The sequence below is a fragment of the Haplochromis burtoni genome, unplaced genomic scaffold, assembly GCF_018398535.1.
Source record: "Haplochromis burtoni strain Fernald_Lab_line unplaced genomic scaffold, NCSU_Asbu1 Contig_25, whole genome shotgun sequence".
Classification (NCBI taxonomy): Eukaryota; Metazoa; Chordata; class Actinopteri; order Cichliformes; family Cichlidae; genus Haplochromis; species Haplochromis burtoni.
Genome location: NW_024582386.1, coordinates 1,972,583 through 1,996,065, shown reverse-complemented (window position 1 = coordinate 1,996,065; position 23,483 = coordinate 1,972,583). Strand labels below are relative to the sequence as shown.

At 42.9% G+C, this 23,483-nt stretch overlaps 2 protein-coding genes across 5 annotated transcripts in view; one reads left to right on the top strand and one right to left on the bottom strand.

The window, feature by feature from the left end:
• atxn1a (ataxin 1a) overlaps positions 1-13,274 on the top strand; it is a 102,978-nt gene extending 89,704 nt beyond the window's left edge. For all 4 annotated transcript variants that reach the window (XM_042218916.1, XM_005917504.3, XM_042218917.1 and 1 more), the window contains 2 exons: positions 20-2,368; positions 6,434-13,274. In XM_042218916.1, coding sequence (XP_042074850.1) covers positions 530-2,368; positions 6,434-7,030 — 2,436 coding nt within the window. In that variant the 5' untranslated portion in view covers positions 20-529 and the 3' untranslated portion in view covers positions 7,031-13,274. The remainder of the gene's footprint in view (positions 1-19; positions 2,369-6,433) is intronic.
• Positions 13,275-14,438: 1,164 nt separating this feature from the next.
• On the bottom strand, positions 14,439-22,371 carry gmpr (guanosine monophosphate reductase). The gene is made up of 9 exons (XM_005917507.3): positions 21,924-22,371; positions 19,076-19,195; positions 18,776-18,859; positions 18,397-18,570; positions 18,230-18,311; positions 17,019-17,125; positions 16,475-16,517; positions 15,923-16,082; positions 14,439-15,561 (listed from the first exon to the last, which is right to left on the bottom strand). The coding sequence occupies exons 1-9, from the start codon at positions 22,008-22,010 to the stop codon at positions 15,381-15,383; spliced, it is 1,038 nt and encodes a 345-aa protein (XP_005917569.1). The 5' UTR covers positions 22,011-22,371; the 3' UTR covers positions 14,439-15,380.
• Between the last annotated feature and the right edge of the window lie 1,112 nt (positions 22,372-23,483).

Sequence of the window (23,483 nt, the reverse complement as noted above, 5' to 3'; positions counted from 1 at the left end):
TTTCCTCTCTCTTCCACAGGATTGTGCTGCGTGCGGGCAGACTTTCTTTCACAAGGAGATGATTCCTCATGAAGTGCGACGCACTCGGCCCCCCATCGTCCTCTGCGACAGCGGCAGGTGTGACGTTGTGACGCTCTCCACCTCCACGCTGAGCTCACCCATCAGTCTCTAAAGATCCCCGGACGGAACGGACCGCCCTTCCCCCTCCCCTTTTAACCACCCCTCCATATCGTCATCCCCATCTTTAATCCTTCCTCACCTGCTTGTTAGGGCCTGGATTTTCTTTGTCAAGAAAAGGCCTTGGGTGAAGTGGATAGAGAGGGAAAAGAGACAAGATTGGGGAAGTTTCATTTTGTGGCTAATTAATGTGAAATAAAGGACCGGACATCAAAAAGTGAGAAAGCGAACAAAAGCGACAACGAAAGTGAAAGAACGAGGAAGCAAAAACAAGGAAAAAAAAGAAAGCTGTAGTCCAAAACTCGAGGAAGGATAACGCAAGTATAGTTGAGGGGCGTGAGGTGAAATCAGCATGAAGTCCAACCAGGAGCGCAGTAATGAATGTCTGCCCCCAAAGAAGAGGGAAATCCCCTCTAGCACGCTACCATCTGAAAATCGCTCACCTATCATGCCACCTGCCACTGAGAGCCAGCGCTCAGAAAACATGACCTGGCTCGCCAGTGTGGCTGGTGGGAACGAGAGCAGTGTGGGTGCGCACCGTAGCTCCAGTCACTCTGACGGATCGCAGTATAAATCTCCCTCCTCCATATCAGACTCTTTGACCTCTGCGTCCTCACTGAGGGTGGTCTCATCTCTTCCTACAGTGTACACATCCCACCTGCCACAGACCACAGTTGGAGGAGCTGTCCATTACACCCATCTGCCTCACAATATGCAGTTTATAGCCTCACCTTACACTGCCCCATACAGTTACATCCCCTCTCAATTGCTTCCTCCTCCACCTCCTCCCCCCCTGTCCTCCTCTTCCTCGGCTGCACAGAGACCCTCACACACAGAGACGGCCTCTGCTCCTTCACAGGCCTCCAAGCAGGACCAGCAGCGAGCATCCACAGGACGTACCTCCATGCCTCCTCCTTCTACAGACCCTGTCCCTCACCATGTTCAAATATCAACATCCCCACGGACTGTGCCATCATCCCATCACCAAGGAGGCACTCACCTTTCGCCCCACTCAATGTACCCTCACCATACTTTGGGACACAGCATGTCTCAGGTGGTGGTGCAGTATACAGATGGACCCACCAGAAAAGAGCAAGGTGGCTCTCAGAGACCCAGAGAGCTCCACAATGGAGAGCTGGAAAGGGGCCGGCGGTATGCCACGCCACTCGAGTCTAACATCTCCAAGTCAGGGAGCAAATCACGGGATGCCACATCCTCTTTGTCTTCCTATGAGGCTCGACAGATGGTTCTGCCAACAGACTACTCTCCGCATGATCCATCAGGGCTGAGAACCTCTGTCATGTTAATGCCCAACAGCCATGGGGACCACCAGCTGGTACCACCCAGAGCCAGCCCTGAGAAGGTGACAACTTCAGCCCCTGCACACCTGGAGAAAAGTGGCAACATCATGGGCAAGCCTGTCAGTCGTGCTCCATCCTTATCCAGCACCACCTCCTCTTTCACATTTCCACCCCCACTAAGTGTAGACAGCCTGAAAGCTGCTGTCAGCACACTGCCACCCCAGACCGTCATCCAGACCACCCACAACGCCACAGAGCCACTCTCAATGGGGCTCTCTTCCACCAGTATCTACCCTCAGCAACCTATTATCGGCTATATTGCAGGAGGCAGTGGTAGCAGCTACCACACCAGCCTACAGCAACACTTACTCATTCCAGGCCCCCAACCGGTCATCATCCCTGTCAGTGGAGGTGGAGTCACAACATTGGAGCCTGTAACCTCCCATGTTACATCATCTACCCAAGCTGCACCTTTTCCTACTACACTCCCACATACGTACATTGCCACCACCGCCCCCAAAGGAGAAACTCTGGAGACCCACAGTGGCTCATTTCACCAGGATGCCCCAGGTGCAGTGGTCCAAGCCCAGCTTCATCTCCCCATTGTTCCTGCTCCACCAGGGCTGGTGGCGACCTCCGCCGCACATCCCCCCTCTAGTACGGTGCTGCCTCCCTCGCTCCCCCCATATTTCATCAAAGGTTCCATCATCCAGTTGGCTGATGGCGAGCTGAAACGTGTGGAGGATCTGAAGACAGAGGACTTCATCCAGAGTGCTGAGATCAGCAGCGAGTTGAAGATAGACTCGTCCACAGTGGAGCGCATTGAGGGGAGCCACACCTCGCCCAACTTTGCTGTGGTTCAGTTCTCCGTTGGTGAACACCGTACACAGGTGAGGGAAAAAATCTGAAAAATTTAACAGACATCGCAGATTCAGGAGTCCAGTATCGCAATCACACGTTTCCTTAATCACTTTATCACGTACAGGGGTGTTTTTACAATTTTGAGAAACTAGCTTATTTGCTTTCTTGCTAAGCAATAGCATCGTCTTATCTTACAAACTTTAGCTGCTGGTTAGCTTAGCATGAAGTCTCCTCTGACTAACAACAAGATTCTTAAAATTCACTGCTCTAGCACGTAACCTCACCATGAAACTGTGATGTGTTCGCCTTTTTTTGCAAAGGAATTAAACAAACAAGATAGAGGTAGAGCAGGTCATTTGCTAATTGAAAGGTTCCCCGTTCCTTCAGTCTTTCCCAAGACACTGACCCTTATGTGTTTACTGATGTGCGAGTGGGTGCTTGAGAGGTAAAAAGTGCTCGAAGGAATAAAAAATTACACTGCTGTGTGAATGTGTGCGAATGAGTAAATGCGACTTACAGTTTAAAATCACTTTGAGTGTTCGCTCTTTAGCAGCAGAAAAGTGCGAGTAGTGGTAGTAAGTAGCAGTCCATCTATGGTCTTAAATTTAATGTACTGATTAAAGTTTATTTGTGTTTACCTTCTCACACAGCTGGGATATTTGTTTCCCCTTTGCATACATTGTTTTAATGTTTGTAATAATGTGATTTAATAATTTCTCAAAATGTTCACATGTGGTTTCACGATCTTTACAGAGCTCTGTTTGCATGAGGTTGTCAAAGTTTGATTTATCTCATTCATGCACACAAACATGTAAATGAAAAGTTACTCGGTCCTTTGGCATTTTCCAGGTGGGACCGAGGTACCAGCACACCTAAATCTAGTATGTGACTAATCTAGTATCTGGCTAAACAGTCCAGTTCTGGTTTTATTTTTAAGTTCTGTGAGCTTAAAAATAATCTATAATAAGGCTTCTATGTGCATCATCGTCTTCCACAAATGTTTAAAGTTTTCAAGGTATTGAGGACTGGAATCTACTTCAGGTTGTCTTAGTTAATTAAAGCCATGTAAATGTGTTGATATATTGCTACATGTAATGCTTTGCATATTTAAAGTGCTGATTTATACATTTGAATTAGCAAAGAAATAGAGCTTTCTGTAATTTATTCTACCAAAGTACCAGCTGTTGTAAAGTTCTTCTGTAGGAAAAGTACATCCTTGACTTACTGATGCTACTTTTAGCAAGATTAACTTTTTCACTCTTCTTTTGTACATTTGTCCATCAGTCTTTGACATTTGCTTGCTGATGTTTTTGACCTCTCTTCTGGTCATCCTTCAGTTGCTAGGTGTTTGCAGGTTTTCTTTATGTACTGTCTATTTTAAAGCCTTCCACCTCATTTCAGTCGGATTGATGTCTGGGCTTTGACGAAGCCTTTCCTTAAGCCTTCATTTCTTCTTTTGCCACCAGTGCTTGGTAGATTTGCTCCTGTGCATTAGATCGTTATCCTGTGCAGAAATATTCAACTGTGGGTTAACTTGAACTTTGGTAAAGGTGACTTTATGTTATCTTCATATCTTCATTCATTAATAGGCAGATGTTTGGCTCTGATGTTTTCCCCCTTCCACTAAAGTTCTCTTTTTTCTTTTATCTCTTTCTGATCAGTCATGTGCAATTTGACGCTAATAGTTACCTGCAGACCCTGAGATGACATGTTGGTGGTCTTTTTTTATTTTTTATTTTATTTTTTTAGTGGATAAATTGTCCTTTTTTGGGACATTTGTTTACTTCTTTTCTTTTCTACTCTGCCACAGTTAAATACAAACATACTTGAATCTCTCATTAACATTGATTACTGATTGTTGGGGTTTCCTCTATATTATTGTAGAGTCTTTACCTTATAGTATAATATGTGCCTTGAGGCAACTCTTGTTGCGATTTGAAGCTGTATAAATATATTTAAATTTAAATGTGAATTGCAGCAATCTCTTAATCTCCGATATTATGCCACAGTTTATCTTTCCAGCTTTTTTAGGCACACTTGCGCTCACGTACACTCTCATGCAGCCTTCGCCCTGTCTTTGAGGATGTGCGTTGAAGCCAGTTAATCTTTTTCATCTGTCTATGCTGCGACTCGTCCACCCACACAGCACATCTCTAACCATCTCTCTCGCCCCCAGCTGCTCTTTGATGTCGTACCCCACAAAAGCTGACCATCTTTCAAAGACTTCTCTTTCTCTCTTGTGCTCCTTCAATGGTTCCTCTTACTTTTTTCCTGAGCGGCGGTTATAGCTTTGAGTCCACACTCAGAGAACTTACTCCAAGAAGTCAAAAGTTATATAATACAGGAGGGGAAAGTGTTGCCTGACGTAAGAGTTAAGATTTGAGATTTGGTACTTGTCACGTCTTTCGTTTGTATCCTTCTTGACATAGCTCTCTTTTCATTTCCTCCCTCTTCTTCTTGTCCAACCTACTCTCTCTTTTTAAACTTGTCTTTTCATCCCCATCTTAGAAGCTTCCTCCACTTCCATCATCTCGCTCTTTTACGGTATCCTATCCCTGGCTTTGCCTTCTTTCTGATGTTTCTGATGTTTATTTTCCTTCTCCTGAGCCTGCAGCCGATCTCTTTTTGTCATCCGTTCATTCTTTTTATACATTCAAACACTAATACAGACCCAGTCAGGGCTTTAAGTCCACAGTTTAAATCAGAAGTGAAAGAAAAATCACAATTATTGCATAAATATCTTTTTGACTTTGCAGAACACTAACAGAAAACGTTTGTATTTCTTTCTAACTTAAAGTCTTAGAAAACAGGAGCAGCTGGATACCCTTACTGCTTCTTACTGCCTTACCAAGAGCATTGAATAGCAGCCATGTGCTGCTAATCAAACACTCTTGATTAACTGATGATCAGCAAGTGTGAGCACCTCTATGAAAGTAGAAGTTTTGGAAGTTTCTCACAATAATGTGAGAGACTCTGAAAATTGTACAGAGAACAAGTTATTGCTGCTAAAGGTGTTTCTACAAGCTACTGAATCCTGGCGTGGACCTCAGAGTTCTGTGAAAACGTCCTTTTTCAGATGAGAGTTTCAGGTCTCAAGCTGACACCAGTATTAGTAGTATGGGGCGACCGTGGCTCAGGGGGTTGGGAAGCGTATCTGTAGGAAGGTCGCCGGTTCGATCCCCGGGCTCTCTGTCCTGGTCGTTGTGTCCTTGGGCAAGACACTTTACCCTACCGCCTACTGGTGTTGGCCAGAGGGGCCGATGGCGCGATATGGCAGCCTCGCTTCTGTCAGTCTGCCCCAGGGCAGCTGTGGCTACAACCGCAGCTTGCCTCCACCAGTGTGTGAATGTGAGAGTGAATGAATAGTGGCATTGTAAAGCGCTTTGGGTGCCTTGAAAAGCGCTATATAAATCCACTCCATTATTATTATTATTATTATTATTATTATTATTATAGCTGTGTAGTGTTTTCAGTATTCGTCATGACAAAAAGGTTCACAAATAGTAAAGTAATATGCAGCAGATTTTCTCCATGTTTTTTTTTATAATGTGTACTTAACAGGGTCAGTGTTATAGGACATGGTGTCAACAGGATGCCGCAGAATTTCAGATTTCAGTTAAGAAAATGGCCAAACAGAGGCATGGCAGGTTTTCCTTTAAAGCTTTTCTCAAATAAAATTCAGGACACTGGCTGCTGTCGTGCTGCTGGGCTAGTCTGGGAACTGGGTTACATTCAATTTCCTGTATTTCTTCTTCTTTCTTCTTTTTTCTCGTTATCCTTTTTTAGACACTGCATTCTTATCGAAGCTCCAAAACTGAGTGGAAAATAATGTTAAAGTCATGAACTTTCATAATTAACATGTTAAAACCATGGTTTAGTTCATGCCTTGATTTTTGGACCTGAGATTCACAAAGAAAAAATTCCCCATATTCCGATCTAATTTCCTGAAGGAGCTTCAAACATTACAGCTTTCGGCTCCACGTGAGATTGTTTAGTTTAACAAAATCAAAAGATCAAAGTGGATTTTTTTGTGAAACAACAGTATATAATGTAAATAAGGTATTCATTCGTTTCTCCCCAATTCTCTTCTCTAGGTGAGCGTGGAGGTCTTGTTGGAATACCCCTTCTTCGTCTTTGGCCAAGGCTGGTCTTCATGCTGCCCGGACCGGACCACCCAGCTTCTGGAGCTGCCTTGTACCAAGCTTTCTGTAGGCGATGTTTGTATTTCACTCACGCTCAAGAACCTGAGGAACGGATCTCTGAAGAAGACTCAACCCCTGGAGCCGGCCGCCCACGCCTCTGTCCCCTCCAGCCACGGACACCTCAAACCCCCTAGAGCTGTGTCGGACGCTCCTCAGAGCTGCAGTGGAGGAGGTCCCAGGCACAGAGAGCGGGAGAATGGCATCAGCCAGCGAGGGAGTGGGGAGAGTGGAAATGGAGGTAGAGGGATCTCCGGTGTGGAAAACGGGGATCTCGTGTTTGGGGAAAGAGTTTCCAAAGGTCAGGTTGTCGGCAGTACAGAAGCTGGCTCTACTAAGCCATCGGGAAGCAGGAAGCGCAGATGGTCTGCGCCCGAGGGTCGAAAAGTAGAAAAATCAGAGGAGGAACCACCTTTGACCCTTCCCAAACCTTCCTTCATCCCTCATGAGGTGAAAATCAGCATTGAAGGAAGGTCAAATATTGGCAAGTGAAGGCTAGCAGGACTGTTAACAACCCATGAAATAAAAAAAAAACACAGCTAAAAAGATTCTACAAAAACCCCATAAATGTCCACGGTGAAGGTTCATTTGTCGTGGTTTTGTTTTTTTGTTTATTTTTAGTTCACATCCTGTACTGTAGCGGTAACCTTACCCTACACCTTACATTAAGTCCATGTAGTTTAACACCTTTATGTTTTTTTTAAATAGATTGATTAATTATCACATAAGCAATCTGTGCAGTTTTGGTGATTTTCATGAGAAGATTTCTGGTGAGGGATTTCTGACCTGTGCGTTGAATGTTTATCGGTTGCTCTGTGGCACACGGGCGCAACATTCGATGGCTCTGCTTGGCCGGCGACACATTACGCTGAAATTTCCACCCTGATTGGTTCGCAATCGCACTCTGTGACAGTGATGTTACCTGTGTACTCGGGCAGTAAGGCTGCCTGGATTCGCCTCTGGTAATAATGAAGGATTTGCGGGTAAATCGTTAAAAATTTTCACCTGCTAAATCAGACCAGAAGTTAATATGATCTGATCGTCACTGTGTCATCCGGGCCTGTGGCTGACCGGAACCAGAGGTCATCGTGTCGATGCCCGTGTGCTGCACACAGTTGTGAGGGAACAACACTTACTCTGCTCAGTTTGTAGACAGTGGAGTCTTTGCTTTCATTTCATTTTAGTGTTTTTCATTTGACTTTTTTTCTTCTTTAACCCCTCATCTCCCATCTCACCACATAGGTTTTACATTTTTTTTCAAGATTTTTTAAAACCTTAATCAGGGGTCCTTTTTAATAATCAATCGATCGCGCCTAGGTGGGTCAATGTTCATGTGTCAATATGCGAGGCCCCTAACCTTAAGCAAATGCAAACACACTGGGTTGGTGAACCCAGCGTGTTTGCACTCAAACGGAGTCTTCGCATACGATCCTAGCGGTTTTGTTTGAGTTTTATTTAATAAATCACTTTAATTTTTCTTTACAAATCCTGAAAGGTCGCGTGAGGGGAAGCGAGAGAATCTCCACGTTAGCTCTGAGAGGGTCAGGATGTTTCAAAGCACTTAACACACCTGTCACTCTCATCATACAGCCAACAAAAAAAAACAACAAAAAAATGATGATGTTGTGTGTTTATTTACAAAGTACTGTATGCTCTTAGATTTTTTTCTTTCTTTTTTTAAAGACGAAGGCAGAAAGTAGCAGAAGCACTTTGTGAAAGGTAAAGAGGTTGTTAAGTAACGTGGGAGCAGATGTGCCATTAAATCACAGAGCAAGGGACAAATGTCAGAGCGAGAGGAGTTTCAGTTAGTAGGTTAGGGTAGGGGAAGTGAGATGAAGCAGGAGGTATCGCGGTTTTCGGCATGTGCGCGGCAGGAAAGTATCGGAACGTGTCTGGAAAGTTCGATTAAGACGGGAAAAAAGAAACAAGTCTTTGAAATATCCTGCTCAAGATCTGTTTTAGACTGAGAGCAACAATCAGAAGCTCACACCCACAGACTTGTGAAGGTCATCATATATTTGTAATATGTGTGTGTATGATGCTGGTGTGTTTGCTCACACACACGCACGCGCTCAAACAGACACAAAATAGTCTCCAAAACTCAATACGTACTGTACTTGGCAATCCATATTTAGACAGCTGCAGAGGCAAGCGTTTATTTTGGTGCATATTGTCCCAACTGCAAAGACACTAGTGGACTGACGTTGGATTAATGCACGCGGCACTGCTACAGTGCAGCCGTGCAGAAAAAAGTGCTCTGAGCTGTGTTTGTGTATGGGTGGGAGTTTGTATAAGAGTGTGTGTGCACTGTGTATAGGAAAATGATATAAAGACAACGCTAAATGTCCAGTGTTTCTACTTGGAGTCTTTAATTAAGAGAATCCTGCAATTTGCACATCAGGAGGAGGGAGTTCAGTCGAGACGCGATTTTTATTTTTTGTTTTATTTTATTTTTTTAAGGCCCTGTCCCAAAACTAGCCCTAGAGCCACATGACACACTGGAGGAGATCAGGGTTTTTGTTCCTAAACAGGCACTTACCACACTGTAGAGGAAACGTTTCTGATCAACAGTTATGGCAAACATGTGCCTGCCTACTAAACTGAATTAAAAGCCGACCATTTCTCGGGTTGCTTAAGGAGAATATCTGCCCCTGCTGATTAAACCAGGGTGCCCAGAGTGTAAAGGGGGGCTAGGGTTCGCTTTTGAACACGGCCTGTGCTCAGCCAGCCAAAACTCATTTATCCCTTAGATAGCAGTTACCTCAACAGATGTGCTTGCGTGGTCAGTCGGTCGATCGTCCTCACGGAGTTTGGGGTTTTTCTCTAATATGAAACCACGAGCCTTCGGTGTAATTGGCCATCCTTGATCATTTGGCTGATTCTTCTTCTTAAAAAACCCCAAAACAAAACTAAAAATAAAAAAAACAATTGGCCGGTTAGTTTTTTTTTTTTTTAAATCTATACCATGTAACATAGAGGTGCCATACAACATGTAAACATATCTCAGGTTTTGTGAGATTAGCTTTGACATGTTGCTGGCACAATACTGTTGTTAGGGAGGCAGCGGCTTCCTGCAGGCATGTCTGTTGAGCATATCTGTTCCTGCTCAGCCTGTATTTATGTTTTATGGCTGTTGCTGCTTGCCTTTAGAAAAAGAAAAAATAGAGGCGACAATGTTTCAGGTGGTGGGAGTTTACCAGGGTGATGGCAGGATGGATGTGTATTCAGATGGATGAGGAATGGGTGGATTGGTGGTCGAATGAGCAGACAGACTGATAGTGAAGGCGAGCGAGTAAGAAGAGCCCCGAATGAGATTTGAAAATGCTTTATTTTTTATAATAAACAGGGTTCTCAGATCGACACCCACACAGCAGCGCATTTTCATTTGGTCCTGTTCCTATTGAAACATCTGGTAGAAATAGCAGTAGTTATATGTGTGTGCGCATGGTTTGGAACCGCTGTGTGTGTGTGTGTGTGTGTGTGTGTGTGTGTGTGTGTGTGTGTGTGTGTGGCAGTGGTTTATAAATGTATGTCTTCTTTCTACATGTTTCTCCAACCCCCTTACCAACAAAAGGAAAAATAGACATCTGAACAAAACCGTCAGCCACTCAAACCATTCAGACTCTTACTGTTGATCAGGTAGATTATTATTAATAATAATAATAATAAGCCAAAGCCAAGCGACGCTGTGGTTGCTTTGGTTACTTTAGAAAGCAATAGTTAAAAAGTATTCAGGCAGTCTCCTTGTATACGAGTGGAGCGCGCGCTCGGCGAGTCATTCCACTCAAAATCTCTGCAATAAACATTTTAATAACAATCCTCCAGCACGACAACCAAAAACAGTTCTTTTTGCCCAGAGAAGAAGTACAATTTTCGTCTCATATTGCAAAAGGTTTGCAGACGTTAACACACCTGAACCCAGCTCGCTCCAGGTACCGCAGTTCCCCTCCTCATGAAACTCATTTGAATCCTCAGAAACTGCAGTTGCAACACCAGTTGCTGATCTTTCAGGGAAGTTTCTCATATATGCAGTAACCCAACACAACCCCTGAAACCTCCTCTGTCCCTGCTGGTCAGTCACAAACACTGCTGTTACACTGTCAACGCTGAAGGCGAACCGACTCGGTGTGGCACGAAGCCAACCAGCAGACTTCTTTTTTTCCTCTTCGTTTTTTTGACTCCGCCAAGCTCTGCCTCTTTGCCACGACTCCCGTAGTGACCTCTTTAACTTTGTTTCAGGTACCCAATCATAGCCAGCCAGCCTCACGAGCACCTCCTTCTGAGGCAAAGCAATCTGTTTAACCCTTAACGACAACCGTTCGCTACCTTTCAGTGTGGCCTGATGCGGATATAGGAGGTCTGCCCTCCCAATTACATCATCTTTTCATATTCGGTCTCCTGTTCACAGTCAGCTTAAAAAGGCCACTGAGTTTATATTTTACTATAGATGATAACATAAATCAATCAGCAAGGTTTTTTCTTTTTTTTTTTTTTCGAGGGTCTAGTGTAGTTATCATTTCCCAAGTCTTTCTTAAATCCCATTGAAATGTACCACAATGTGCAATACTTTGATTTTGTTTTCCCCCTCTTTACTGTGCCAAGTGTATGTAGCAAAAGTTCGACTCCAGTGTCTGATCCTCGTTAAAGGCTCGTGTATTTCTTTTAAATATCTGTTGACGTGTGTGTCACATCTGAGTCAGGATGTTTGTGAGGAGAAACAGCAAAGCGTTTTTCCTGTTTTTCCTCTCCTTCCTCTCTTTCCTCTCCTTCCCTTTCGTCCTCGCGGCCTTCCTCAGTTGTGAGTCTGCACCGTGTGTCGTCGTGCGTGTAGGATGTATGCTTATGTACAACTGGTGTTCAAACGTGTGTGAGTGTTTGTGTGTGTGTGGGGGGGCGGAGTGTTTTCTCCTCTAATAGTCTGTGAGATCATAAACCCTGACCCTCGACGGTTCACGGTGAGACCCACAGGAAAAAGAAACCTCATCGCTAGTGGGGACCACTTTTTTTTTTTGTAGAAAAAAAAGAGAAAAAAAAAGAAAAAGGAAAAAAAAAAGATTCTAAACCAACCGAAAGAGATGCACATGTATGTAGATGTAAAAAGACTTGATAATGTTTCAGCACTTTCTAATCCTGGGACGGGGCTCGGTCTAACCCCTCTCTTTCAGGCCGACGCCTGTCCCGGGGGTAACATTCATTCAAAACAGACAGAGAGAATGAGAAAACAAACAAACAAAAACTAAACGGGGTGACTATTGATGAATAAAAAGAGAGAGGGGGAGAGATGGCTCAAGTTTGCACATCACCTTGCCGTAACCTTGTGTTTTATCTGTCTGTGCTCCATCTCGCTTGGCGCCCGGCGCGTTCTTGGGTCCAACGGGCCGAGGTGTTAGGTGATTCCTTGGTTCTTTTCTACTAGGAAAACCCCTTTCTCATGGAAAGCGTCCCCTCTTTCGTTGCGTTCATCTTTTCCAGCGCACACCGCCAACCTGCCTGAACGGATAAATTCGGTTTCTTGATGTTCACGGCTTGGTTCGGTTGTGCGGTGCGGAAAGAGCGCGTGCAAACCTTTGCTTTGTTTGCATTATCTTTGGTGCAGGAGCTTTTTGTTGTTGTTGTTTTGTTTTTGGTCTCCTTGTAGCACTCAGTATAATGTCAGGGGACTTAAAACTATGTAGAGAATGTGTCATTGTTGAGTTTTTCAAGACAAGCGTCCTCACTGGAGGAACAGTGCTAATGTCATTTTATTTTATTTTTTTTAATTGGCTTCTTGCACAACTTGACAAATAAAATGAATGTTGGTGAGTGAGCTTTGACTTTTTTTGATCAGAAAAAAGGCATGTGTGCTCTTTGTTTCTTAATGTTTGTACTTTTATTTTGCGTAAACAAAAATGTGTTTTTTGGCACTTTTGTTGTGTTTTAAAAGTGAACAGAATTCGATCAGGATTCCACTTTTTTCATGAATTTATTTTTCTTTTCTTTTTTTTTTTGTATGATGTCTTGTCGATGTCCATAGCGCTGGATAACCAACTCAGGCAGAAAGAAGAAAAAAAAGAAGTGTAGAGGCCCACTTAACAGTTAGTTTCACACCAGTCAATTTGCATAGTGGGCTTTTTGATATGGGTTATAAGATATGTAAATTTATTACCTATAATTTGATATTTGAATTGATTTGATTAACAAATGTTCTTATTGGAAATTAACTATAAATTATTATGATATTATGTGTATTATGCTGGAGATGGCTTGGATTACTCTTTAGTGTACTGATCATCTCTGGGCGGCCTCTCTGTGGAAGGCGATAAAAACACTTCAGGACAGGCTGTGTGGTTCTTGACCTCTGACCCTGCCCACTGCCAGGGAGGGGGTGGAGTTGATCTGTCAGCTGTGTCCTTCCTGTGATCTGAACACTCAGCCCTGAGGCTAGCAACCTGTCTGTCAAGATGTTTCTCAGTTAACCTGCGTCACCACGTACTAAAGTGAGACTTACTGGCCTGTGAGATGGTGGCGGAGAACTGGACATCAGCGCAGACCTGCATGGACAGTCTGGCCTACAGGGGGGGCCACAGCAGTTCCCAGCCAACTTGTTTGTACTATATTGTACTCACCAAGTCCCTGTGTCTCACCACCCCATTTCCTCTATAGCAATGGAGAAACCCTGTTGGTGTATGTATTTGACATCTGTACAAACGCACCTCTTTGGAAAAACAAAATGAAACCTTGACATATCTGGAACAAATGGGCAATTTGTGTTTTTCTTTGAGTAGCAATGCATACGTGAACAAAAGATCTGGATATCTGTACAGAACACAGCTACTGTGATTTCACCCAGTGCTGAAATTGGTACCTTTTATAATATCTCCCTCTAGTGTTTAGTGGGCTACATAACACCTGCCCTACAGTTTTGAGCCTTTCCAAAGCTTCGGAGTTATGGAAGTGCTTGCTCTGTCTAAAAGCCACACTGCAACCAAAAAGCTGGTATAGAAGAATACAAAATGAAACATGGTACTCAAACAGATTAATATTTGTAGCCCCTGAAGGTTATTGATTTTTGCCTCCTTGCACAGAGCTCACTGTGTGGGCTTAGCTAACTATTACAGTTTGGTCCTATTTGGACACTGACATTGTGTCTCTGTACAATCACAGTGGATTATAAATTGAATAAAAAAGATGTGATTGAATTGCAAACGTTCGGCTTTAACTCAAAGGGCTTCACAAAGGTTTTGCATTAACTGTTTAGGAATTACAGCCATATTTAAAACATAGTCATATAATCCCAAGGCTTGAACGTAATTGGACGACTGGCAGGGAAGCATTCTTTGAACCTGTTGAGGCCTCTTCCCCCATTATTTCATAACAAATTAAGCAGCTAAAACTCTGGAATTGATTCAATCTGTTGACCTTGTATTTGGTAGCTGTTCACTGGAACTCTGAATAGGAAGTGCAAAGACATGTGAGGGAGTCTATCTGGAAAAAATAATAAATGAACCTGTCAGAGGCTTCTTGATTGATTTAAAATCCACTGTGGTGGTGTACACAAGCAAAATACTAAACACTTAAGGACCTAAATATACATTAGAAACAAGTTTTCAAGGACCCAACATGTGACCAGCAGCACAAAAGAAACGACTGTTTCATTCCACCTTCAGTTGTAGTACTCTCCTCCTGATCTTATAGCAGCTACTCCATGCAGCTTTGTTTTCACAGGAAGTGGCAACACCAGCAACAAAGAAATATTAGAAATATGTGAGCAGTAAGTGATGAAAGAAGTTTCGTTGTAATGCAACATGAATCTAAATGGTCTTAACTCCAAGCCAGACATCTTGGTAGTTGGTTTACCACTTCTTCTTTTTTTTTTTGTTGAAACTTTTAAATCAGAAAAAGAAACCGAAATCTCAAAAGCTTCTAGTTACAGTTTATTGTCCAGAAAGAGGAATTATGTTAATCATTCACTGATTAATGACTTCCATTTTCTGTCTTCACTGCAATAAACAATGTAATACTGTTAGTTATCACAGTATGCATTACATAGTGTAGGTTTTCATTTCCTGCGTTTAATTTCATCGTTACGTTACTTTACAATGCAGTAAAAGGCACAAATCTCTAGACTTGCATGATTTAAAATGAGGGACACATTTTTAAGTAAATATACCAAATACTTGAAATGCACAAACTGTGAAGACTTCATTCTCATTATGAAAGCGTCCCAACTCAGTTGAAACTGAAAGACCAACACCACTGAGGAAACCAGCACAAGGTTCTCCATGCAGTTTATTGCAACACAATTTCTGCCTTGACAATTAAAGGCTGGAGTCTCTTAATCTCGCATATCAACTTGCACATTCATTTTAAGATACACTTCAGCAAAATCATTGATCTTCCCACTAATACCAACACGTTCCTGCTGAGTGTGTTTTACAAATCTCATATTCTTGCTTGCTCTCGATATGTTGTTAATGTTGAAATATCCTCCAGTAACAACTTTATATACAAGTTTCTGAAAAATCTCTACTGTAGTAGTTTCACTGCCGTTTCCCAAAACTGAAAGGTAGCAGGTGAAGAGTATTTGCACATTCCCATTCAAAAACAATGTCTGCATAAATTACAACAGTACTTTATTGGTTTCTGCAAGCATAGAAACACACTCACTGTGAGATTAAAGAGAGTAGAGTGTTGTTATCCATCTGGGTAATTCAAGTCAAATTTTTGAGTTGGTTTAATTGCAGCCTGAAGGAGTTGAAAGCTTTCGGACAGCAGATATCCTGAGAGAAACAGGTGCGTGGTGAAGTGAGGTGTAGGTCTGTATGTGGTCCTGCTGCTACTGGGAGAAAGTAGTACCACCCCCTTAAGTGAACATATAGCTAGACTGCTGTGTGACACGGATAAAGGTGGTTCTGCGGCTCAGCTCTTTGAGTTTGGCGGCACCCACATAGGTGCAGGTGGAGCGCAGTCCCCCCAGCACATCCCGGATGGTATTTTCCACATCTCCTTTGTAGGGAACCTCGACCGTCCTCCCCTCTGATGCCCTGGGAGCCAAGGAAAGAGGTGAGAAGGTGGACTTTAGAAACTTTTCTTTGGTAAAATATCTGCTCATCTATTCTAGTACAAGACCAGAGCATGAAAGTTTAAAATGGGCTCATCTTTTTTTTATAAAGGCAACTTTTGGAGTTCTAGAATTCTTTTGTCTGCGTTATGAATCATCAAAGTATGAAATGGATTCAATAAGAAAAAAAATGTTGCGAACACCTGAGTCATTAAAGTGTGTCTATAATAATACACTGTTACTATAAGCAATGAAAAAAAAAGGAATTCCCATAGCAACACAGATGAAGCCAAAATGAATGACTCACAGGTGTTGCTGCGAGTCTCAGGGTATCACTATCTCACCTATACTCGGCAACTCCCCCAGTGTATTTCTTCATGGCTGTGTCGGAGCTCATGCCGTAAAATAGTTTGTACTTCTTGCCATTTTTCTCAATGACCTCCCCGGAGCACTGGTCGTGGCCTGCGAGCATTCCTCCCATCATTACAAAGTCAGCACCGGCACCTGAGGAGCAGAGGCACAGCCAGAGTAGGTACAGAGGTAAGATGTATAGAACAACACAGCAAGTTTGAAGAGACAAACACAGCGCACTGTTGACCACAGCATTCCCGTAGCCATGCAGTGTGAAGAATGGGGACGCACACGAAGCTGAAGTCAGGGAATTTGGACAAGGGCATGAAGTCATGGAGATTATATCGTAAAAGACTAAAAAAAACAGTATAATCACAATTGTATGCGACACCATTATGTAAATGTTTTTACCTCAAGATATGTTTTTTGTAGATTACAGCAGGTAAGCTGTATATACATACAAAAGTAAGCTGGGAAATAGATTTGCCACTACTTCACTGTAATTTCACTGGGGCATTTCTTACAGTGTGGGGTTGGTTACTCACCAAAGGCCTTAGCTACATCTCCAGGGCAACTGCAGCCACCATCCTTAACAGAAGTTAAACACATGTCAGTTTACTGGTTCACATTAGGTCAGAGAAGCAGGTTTAATGTTTAATTTTAGGACTAAACTGCTCCCCCTATTGGCTGGAAACCTTCAGTAACATGCATGAACAAATCTAGTGATGCATAATTGCACATGTTTTTTGGTTTTTGCACATGTTTACAGTGTGTTACACCTGCTGAACTGATGAGAAAAAACCTGGTCTTTAAAGCAATAAATGCTCTTCTGTTGCTCACTGTTTGCCACCCTGTCGTCCAAGTACAACACAATTTAAAATGGAAATCTCTTTGATGCATTTTCAGTATCTACATGAAAACCACATCATTGCACTCTGCTCTGTATCATTTTCATTTCAGCCTCTTGCATATTTGCAGCATATTCTGCAGACAGCTTTCCTACTGTTGCAGAAATTGCCAAGATTTACTTTGATTACTGTTTGACTTCATTATTTTTATTTAAAAAAAAAAATTATATTGTGGACTTACAGAGATAATGTGACCTTTGAGTCCATGAGCTGAGTCTGCACACTCTATAACAGCACTGAGCTGTGGGTAACCCACTCCTGTCTTGATCCTTGTTGTGCACACAGAACCTGCAACAGTCAGAGCACACATTAGAGAACCACATCTTTATCTCTCTCTCCGTCTGTGCTGATTGCTGCTGTTGTAACTACAGGAACCTGCCGTCTTTTTTAATCTGTTCAAGTCAGGTGACTACTCAGGTGCATGATTGGCTTTTAGTCCAATCATGCACCTGACCTTTTAAGGAGTGTTTTTGTTTGTTGCATCATGTGACACTGACCTGTGAACCATAAAAGCACAATAAAGGCACCCATGTCAAGTGTTGTGTCTGCACATAAAATTGTATCTTAAGGCACATTTTTACTAGCAGATTGTCACAAAAAACGCACCATTTTTGGTAACAACACATTTTGACAAGCATAAAATAGGAGTTTTGCACCATCAAGGTGATTCGCAAGGAGTTAATAGCTAAAAATTTGCCAAATGTTGGCATGGTGTGCAGTGTAAAAAACAAACAAACACAACAGTAGTGCCATTTTTACACACAGCGTCTTGGTTTGGGGCTGTGTTTCAGCCACTGCCGTTGGGAATCTCCAAAATTGATGGAATTTTCTTTAGTATTCAGCTGCTTAGTAATGATTGTGATTCATAGGCGCACCCGTTAGAAAACAAGCAGCTTCATCTTATTGTTTTTGCCATTTTTATATTCGCTCTATGAAACTCAGTGCTATCTGTGTTAGGAAAAAAAAACAGCTTCTTTCATTTTTATGTCGTGTTGTTGTTGGACTGAGTTTGCAAGTAAACCCAGGAAGGACAGATAAGTCTGAGGCTGGGAATGGGAATCCTGATTAAACAAACAAATCGTGCAATACCATCTGGAAAGTATCCGATTGGCGACGGCTTAATTTGTCAGCATGACAATGATCCCAAACATTAGTCTGCTGTAATCGTACCAGTAAAACCACATTTTTCATGTCTCCACCGCAACGTTATAGTGGCTACATTAGTCATGCAATGAGTCAGTAACTTAATGGCGTGTAACATGACCGCTATACTTGGTTTAAAATGCTGTACGTCTCTGTCTTGTGTCTCATCTGTGTTTGCATGCCTCACTGCTGGTCTCTGTGTTTGAGGACCGTGCAGCTTTGTGTTAAGAGACCTTTGCACCAACTCACCTGGCCCGATGCCCACTTTGATGATGTCAGCCCCAGACAGGATGAGTTCCTCCACCATCTCTCCCGTTACCACGTTGCCAGCCTGCAAAACCAGCACACAGTCTTAAATATCCCATAATCCACCAGGAGACAAACTGCCAGCCAACGTGAGGCACTGTCTTTCCTACCATGATGGTGTGTTTGGGGAACTTTTCTCTGACTTTCTTGACAAACTCCACAAAGTACTCAGAGTAGCCATTGGCCACGTCCAGGCAAATGTACTTGAGGGCAGGGACGGCTTCCAGGATGGCACACAGCTTCTCCAGATCTGCACTGCCGCTCCCTGAGCTAGCAGCTACGTGCTATGGGAATGAAAATGTGTTTTATTTTGATTTTCTAGTTTCTTATGAGAGACAACCTACATGTAAAAAGTCTTAAGAGCTTAAAAGAAGGCAACTGGACTTCTCTAAGTTCCAGTTCCTTCTTTTCCAGCTCTTAAGGCGATGACCTGGATGACTGAGAATCCACACACACAGACTACGTTAAAGCAAAGACTGGAAGTCTTACCTCTAAGCACTCTGGGTGACTAGCAGCAAAGTTTTTCCAGTCTTCTACAGAGTAGTGTTTATGAATGGCTGTGAAGAGGGTGTGCTAAAGAAAGAAGCAGTCAGACAGAAAGGAAGACAGGAAGAAAATGAGAGATTCAGAAATACCTTAGATACTCTGGGCCACTGACATTCTCTCTATCATCCATCATTGTCCTTCAACTTGAACAGAAGTAACCTGCTGATGAATCCACAACCATACAAAATAAAACAAATGTATTTTTAATTAATTATTTTTTTTATAACTATTGTCTTCACTCACTTTACTGAGAACTTGTGCCATCTCAAATGTTCCTGTGGTGTCCATGTTGGCTGCAATGATGGGGATACCTGTGTAGGTCTGCTTAGAGTTGCGGAATGTAAAGGTCCTCTGAAGATCCACCTGAGGACGGAAGGAATTTTTTAAAATTTATTAGTATTTTTTTATCCATGTCATTTTTCTTGGAAATATGAGAAGGCTAATACTCGTCTCCTGAGTGTGCATGGGTGCACTGAATCATTTAGATCAGTGGTCCCCAACCCCCGGGCCTCGGACCGGTCCGTGAGTCATTTGGTACCGGGCCGCGAGAGTAGAGGCTGAGGTGTGAAATGTCTGGTTTTCAGGGTTTTTATCGGTTTTCAGCGTTATTTTGTTATCGCTTTTATCGTTTACTCGGTTTTCCTTGGTCTTTTCACGTGTGTTATGAATAAATCTTCTTTTTTTCGGTACTGGTACTAGTTTTATTTTGTTGTATTTATCCGCGACACCTTAAAGGCCGGTCCGTGAAAATATTGTCGGGCATAAACCGGTCCGTGGCGCAAAAAAGGTTGGGGACCGCTGTTTTAGATCTAATGGATATGCCTGTGCTGAGCTGAGCTCAATGTGACACACAAGCTGCACCATTTTCAGGAAAGTGTTTGAGTCACTTGCGGAAATTATTTCTTTCAAATTAAATCATTAAAATAAACCTTTTTTCCAGTTAACGATCTAAACGCTGAACTTTGTTACTACTCAAGAATCTTCTCCCAGAACCATCGTTCAACAGTCTTGGTGGCTTTACTACTGTAGCATTACTTGGTCTGGTATAGCTTACTAATGTTAGCTAATGTAAGCAATCTAAATGTGTTTACTGAGGCTAATATTATTGGCTGATAATAGTTATTTGCCGATCTTTCAGTATCTGCATTTAACGGCCAATAATAAAAATTTTAAAAACTAAAGAAGAGACAGCCAAAACACCCTTCACCATGGTGTGAGTGATATTGCATAGTTTGTCCACCAGAGGGCACTACTTGTAAATAACTGTGATAGCCTTTTTCTACTAGTACTTACACGACTCATCTCGGTTTTGGATGTTTTTCCATTACAATCGAGTTCCACCTTATGTGTGTGGGGTTGTTACACAGTCCTGTGACATAATTTGAACACAACACAACAGTGGAGGACGTTAAGGCAATGGTATACCTGCTGTTCCGTGCATGGCTTCTAGTCAGACTCAGCGACCACATTGTTGTTTTTACATTGTTGTTTTTTGTGTAGCCATTTCTCCTCCTTGGCACAGATTCTACCACCTAATGGAAAACCCTAAAAACCGAGTCTAGTTGAACCATGCCGAGTAGCTGCCAGTGGAAAAGGGCTATAAATGCCAACAACAACAACAAAAAAAATTAGGCTCAACAAATGCCAAAATATCAGAATATTGGGGGTTTTAATCACCAACTATCAGTATTAATATGTAGAAAATGTAGAAATGTGTCTAACTGGTAAATTTTCAAACTAGAAAAAAAGAAGGTAAAGATGGTCGGCATAGTTGTCAAAAAGTGGGACATAACGGTGAGTTGCCTTGCCAACAGTTAGAAACAAGTTTTCTAAATGGCTCCCTCTTAGTGCTGAATGCTTTTGTTGACTAGAACCAAGACATTTATTATGCAAAGCTACTTAAGCTACAGACTTACCGTACGCAATGCACCATAACTTTTAATGTGGGCATATAATGAGGTCATGCCTCATAATAGTGAGAGGAAGGAAAGAGGTGGAAGACATGGACGAGGGAGATATTCTATAGTCTATATTGATTCGCTCCAGCACATCAGCAGATGCTGCACACTGACTCAGGACTTTCAGTTTACTTCCTTTCTATTCACCATTAATAATGAGAAAGTAATGATGCTGGTGTAGCTCACCAGGTTGAGCAGAAGACCCATGTGCAGCAAGGCTATTGCAGGGCCATTCGCTGTGTGTCTTCCCCCTGCTGTCTTTCTCTTCCTGTCTACTCTCAGTCTGTCCTGTCATAACAAAGACTAACCCCCGCCACCAACACCATCAAGCTGAAAATAAACCACATCACTGCAAAATATGTACTTAAAATAAATCATCCAGTGGTCTCAGTCGCGGCCCGCTGCCCACATTACGATCTGAAATATCAAAATAACCAAACCGCATTCATCAGGTGCCACACGTGTGTCTGAGACCTGAATCGATGTGATTAAAGCTGCTGTTATACTGATATCTCTGTGGCATGTGGAATGTGCTCTGGTTGGCTGCAACACGCTCCGTCCTATTTTTAAACAACTTTTCTGAGAAGTCTCCTGTGTCTCATGTTGCTTGCTCCCTCAGAGGGCTCAAACTCTTTGCTTTAGATCTAGTGCCACCACAAGTATGGTGATGTTGGACACAACGTGGCCTGCTTAGTCTGCTTTAGATAATAATGACAGGTAACTAGATCAAGGCCAAACTGATCAAAATGTTCTTTTATGCCTGTGTCCAGCCTGTTTCCTGTCACCTTTAAGAAGGTCACTCCGCTGTTACACTGTTTCAGCCCAGCACAGAGGCAGTGTACACCTGATAGCTCAACATTAAACAAGACAAGGACGCATTTTACTCCTTCAACGAGGTATCTTTGTTGATTTAGGAGTAAATGTAAAGTATTTTTCGCATTTGATCAGAACTAGACAGCTCCAGGACGCCACCCTCATCAATCTGCCCTCATGTACAAACAGTTAACACGATATTGCGGCACAATGCGCAGGAGAATACACCTGTCTAACCCAAAGAGCTGTTCTGATGGTTGATTACACTATACCTGTGATGCGTGAGTTATGCGTAATGATACGTAATTAACAGGACCGACCTCTGAGCGGCTCTTCAGGCTGCTCCTCTTGGGTCTGAAAAGGACATCCTTAAAGTCCAGCTTGAGGTCTGCGTCCACTCGAGGCATCTTGAATGCCCCCAGAAATGATGACCAGGACGATGATGGTGAGTATGCAGACGTAGCTCCCCCGAGAAAGACTGCAGCAGCTGTGGTGGTCGCTGGTCCCAAGCCCCAACCACCAAACCCGAGTCTCAAGGAGGCCAGCGTTTTTATAGCAAAGCGGGACCCAGCCCAGTCCTGGCCCCCATGTCTTTATTTGGGCCTGGACTCTCTCTCTCCCCCCTCTTTCTGTCTTTTTTCTCGCTCCAGCCTCGCGTGCCTCCCCCCTTCGCCGCTCTTCAGCTGAATGGCAGGAGCAGCAGTGGCTGAGCTGGCAAGCAGGTCCGGGCTGTCCCATCTGCAGACGCACACACACACACACAGACATGGCAGCACTGCAGTGGCTCGCGTGCTGCAGTGCTAAAGAGCACACCTGGTGTCCAGCTGGGGCATTGCTCCCTTTGCTGTCGATGGGCAAGACAGCGTGAGGACAAGCTAACAAACAAAAGCTAAAACTAAAAACTAAATCAGTCACGTAGATTCATATGCACACATGTGCGGTAGTGTGCAAAAGTCTTGAGCCACCTCTTATTTCTTTATATTTTGCTTTCAAGGAGCCAGACTTTCTTGTTGTCAAGTTGTCTTCAGCAATAGCTACCAAGGCCTTTCTGAAGGTGTTTCAAGTGTTTCTGTGAACATTTCCAGAGGAATATTTTTTTTTGTTAACCCTATACGAATTATTTAAGCCTGTGTTGTGACTAGCCAAAAACAAGAAGAACAACAACAACTCGACAGGTTAGCAAAGAACCAGTTTTAAATCTTTCTATCTTTAGACACTTTGGTACTTGCAGCCTGTCACAAAACACATCGTTTATTCTTTAATTGAATCTAGCAAAGATGCTAAAGCTAACACAATCAGACAGGCATTACATGGAGTTGTAGCAACAACAAGGGAATTCTTAGAGAGCTATTAGCTGAAAACTCAGCATGGTTTGAATTGTGTCCTTACAAATTTGAGCAAACTGGATAAGAAAATAAGGGAATAAGTGGACCCACCCCCCCTCAAAAATAAGAAAGAAAAAAAAGAAAAAGGAAGGCAATTAGAGTACATGAGGAGACTAGGAAAATGTTACAAAGATCTTACAACCGAGAGAGGGGCAAGAGACACAAAACATCAAGGAGCTGACTCAGGGGAAGAAGCGCTGACAGACTAGCAACCAACAAAGGAAAACACGGTGCTTAAATACAGAGGCAGTAATGAGGGAGTGAGAAACAGGAGGGAAACACAGCTAGGACTAATTAGACATAAAGAGACAAAGGAAGCAAAGCAGAATGCACCGCACACAGGACAGGGACTATCAAAATAAAACAGGAGACAAGAGACATTAACAAACACGTGGACTTGACACTGAGACATAGAGACTTAACTGACTGGGGAGACAGAGGGAACATGAAGACGAGTGATTAGACGAGGAACACGGGGAAGGCAAAGTAACAGAA

Coding starts and splice junctions, on each gene's coding strand:
- gmpr (XM_005917507.3), bottom strand. CDS start 22,010: ATGCCTCGAGTGGACGCAGACCTCAAGCTGGACTTTAAGGATGTCCTT. Junction 16,518..17,018: donor TCAAAGGTCACATTATCTCT/GTAAGTCCACAA, acceptor ACTTCTGTTAAG/GATGGTGGCTGCAGTTGCCC. Junction 16,083..16,474: donor AGATGTAGCTAAGGCCTTTG/GTGAGTAACCAA, acceptor TCTGCTCCTCAG/GTGCCGGTGCTGACTTTGTA.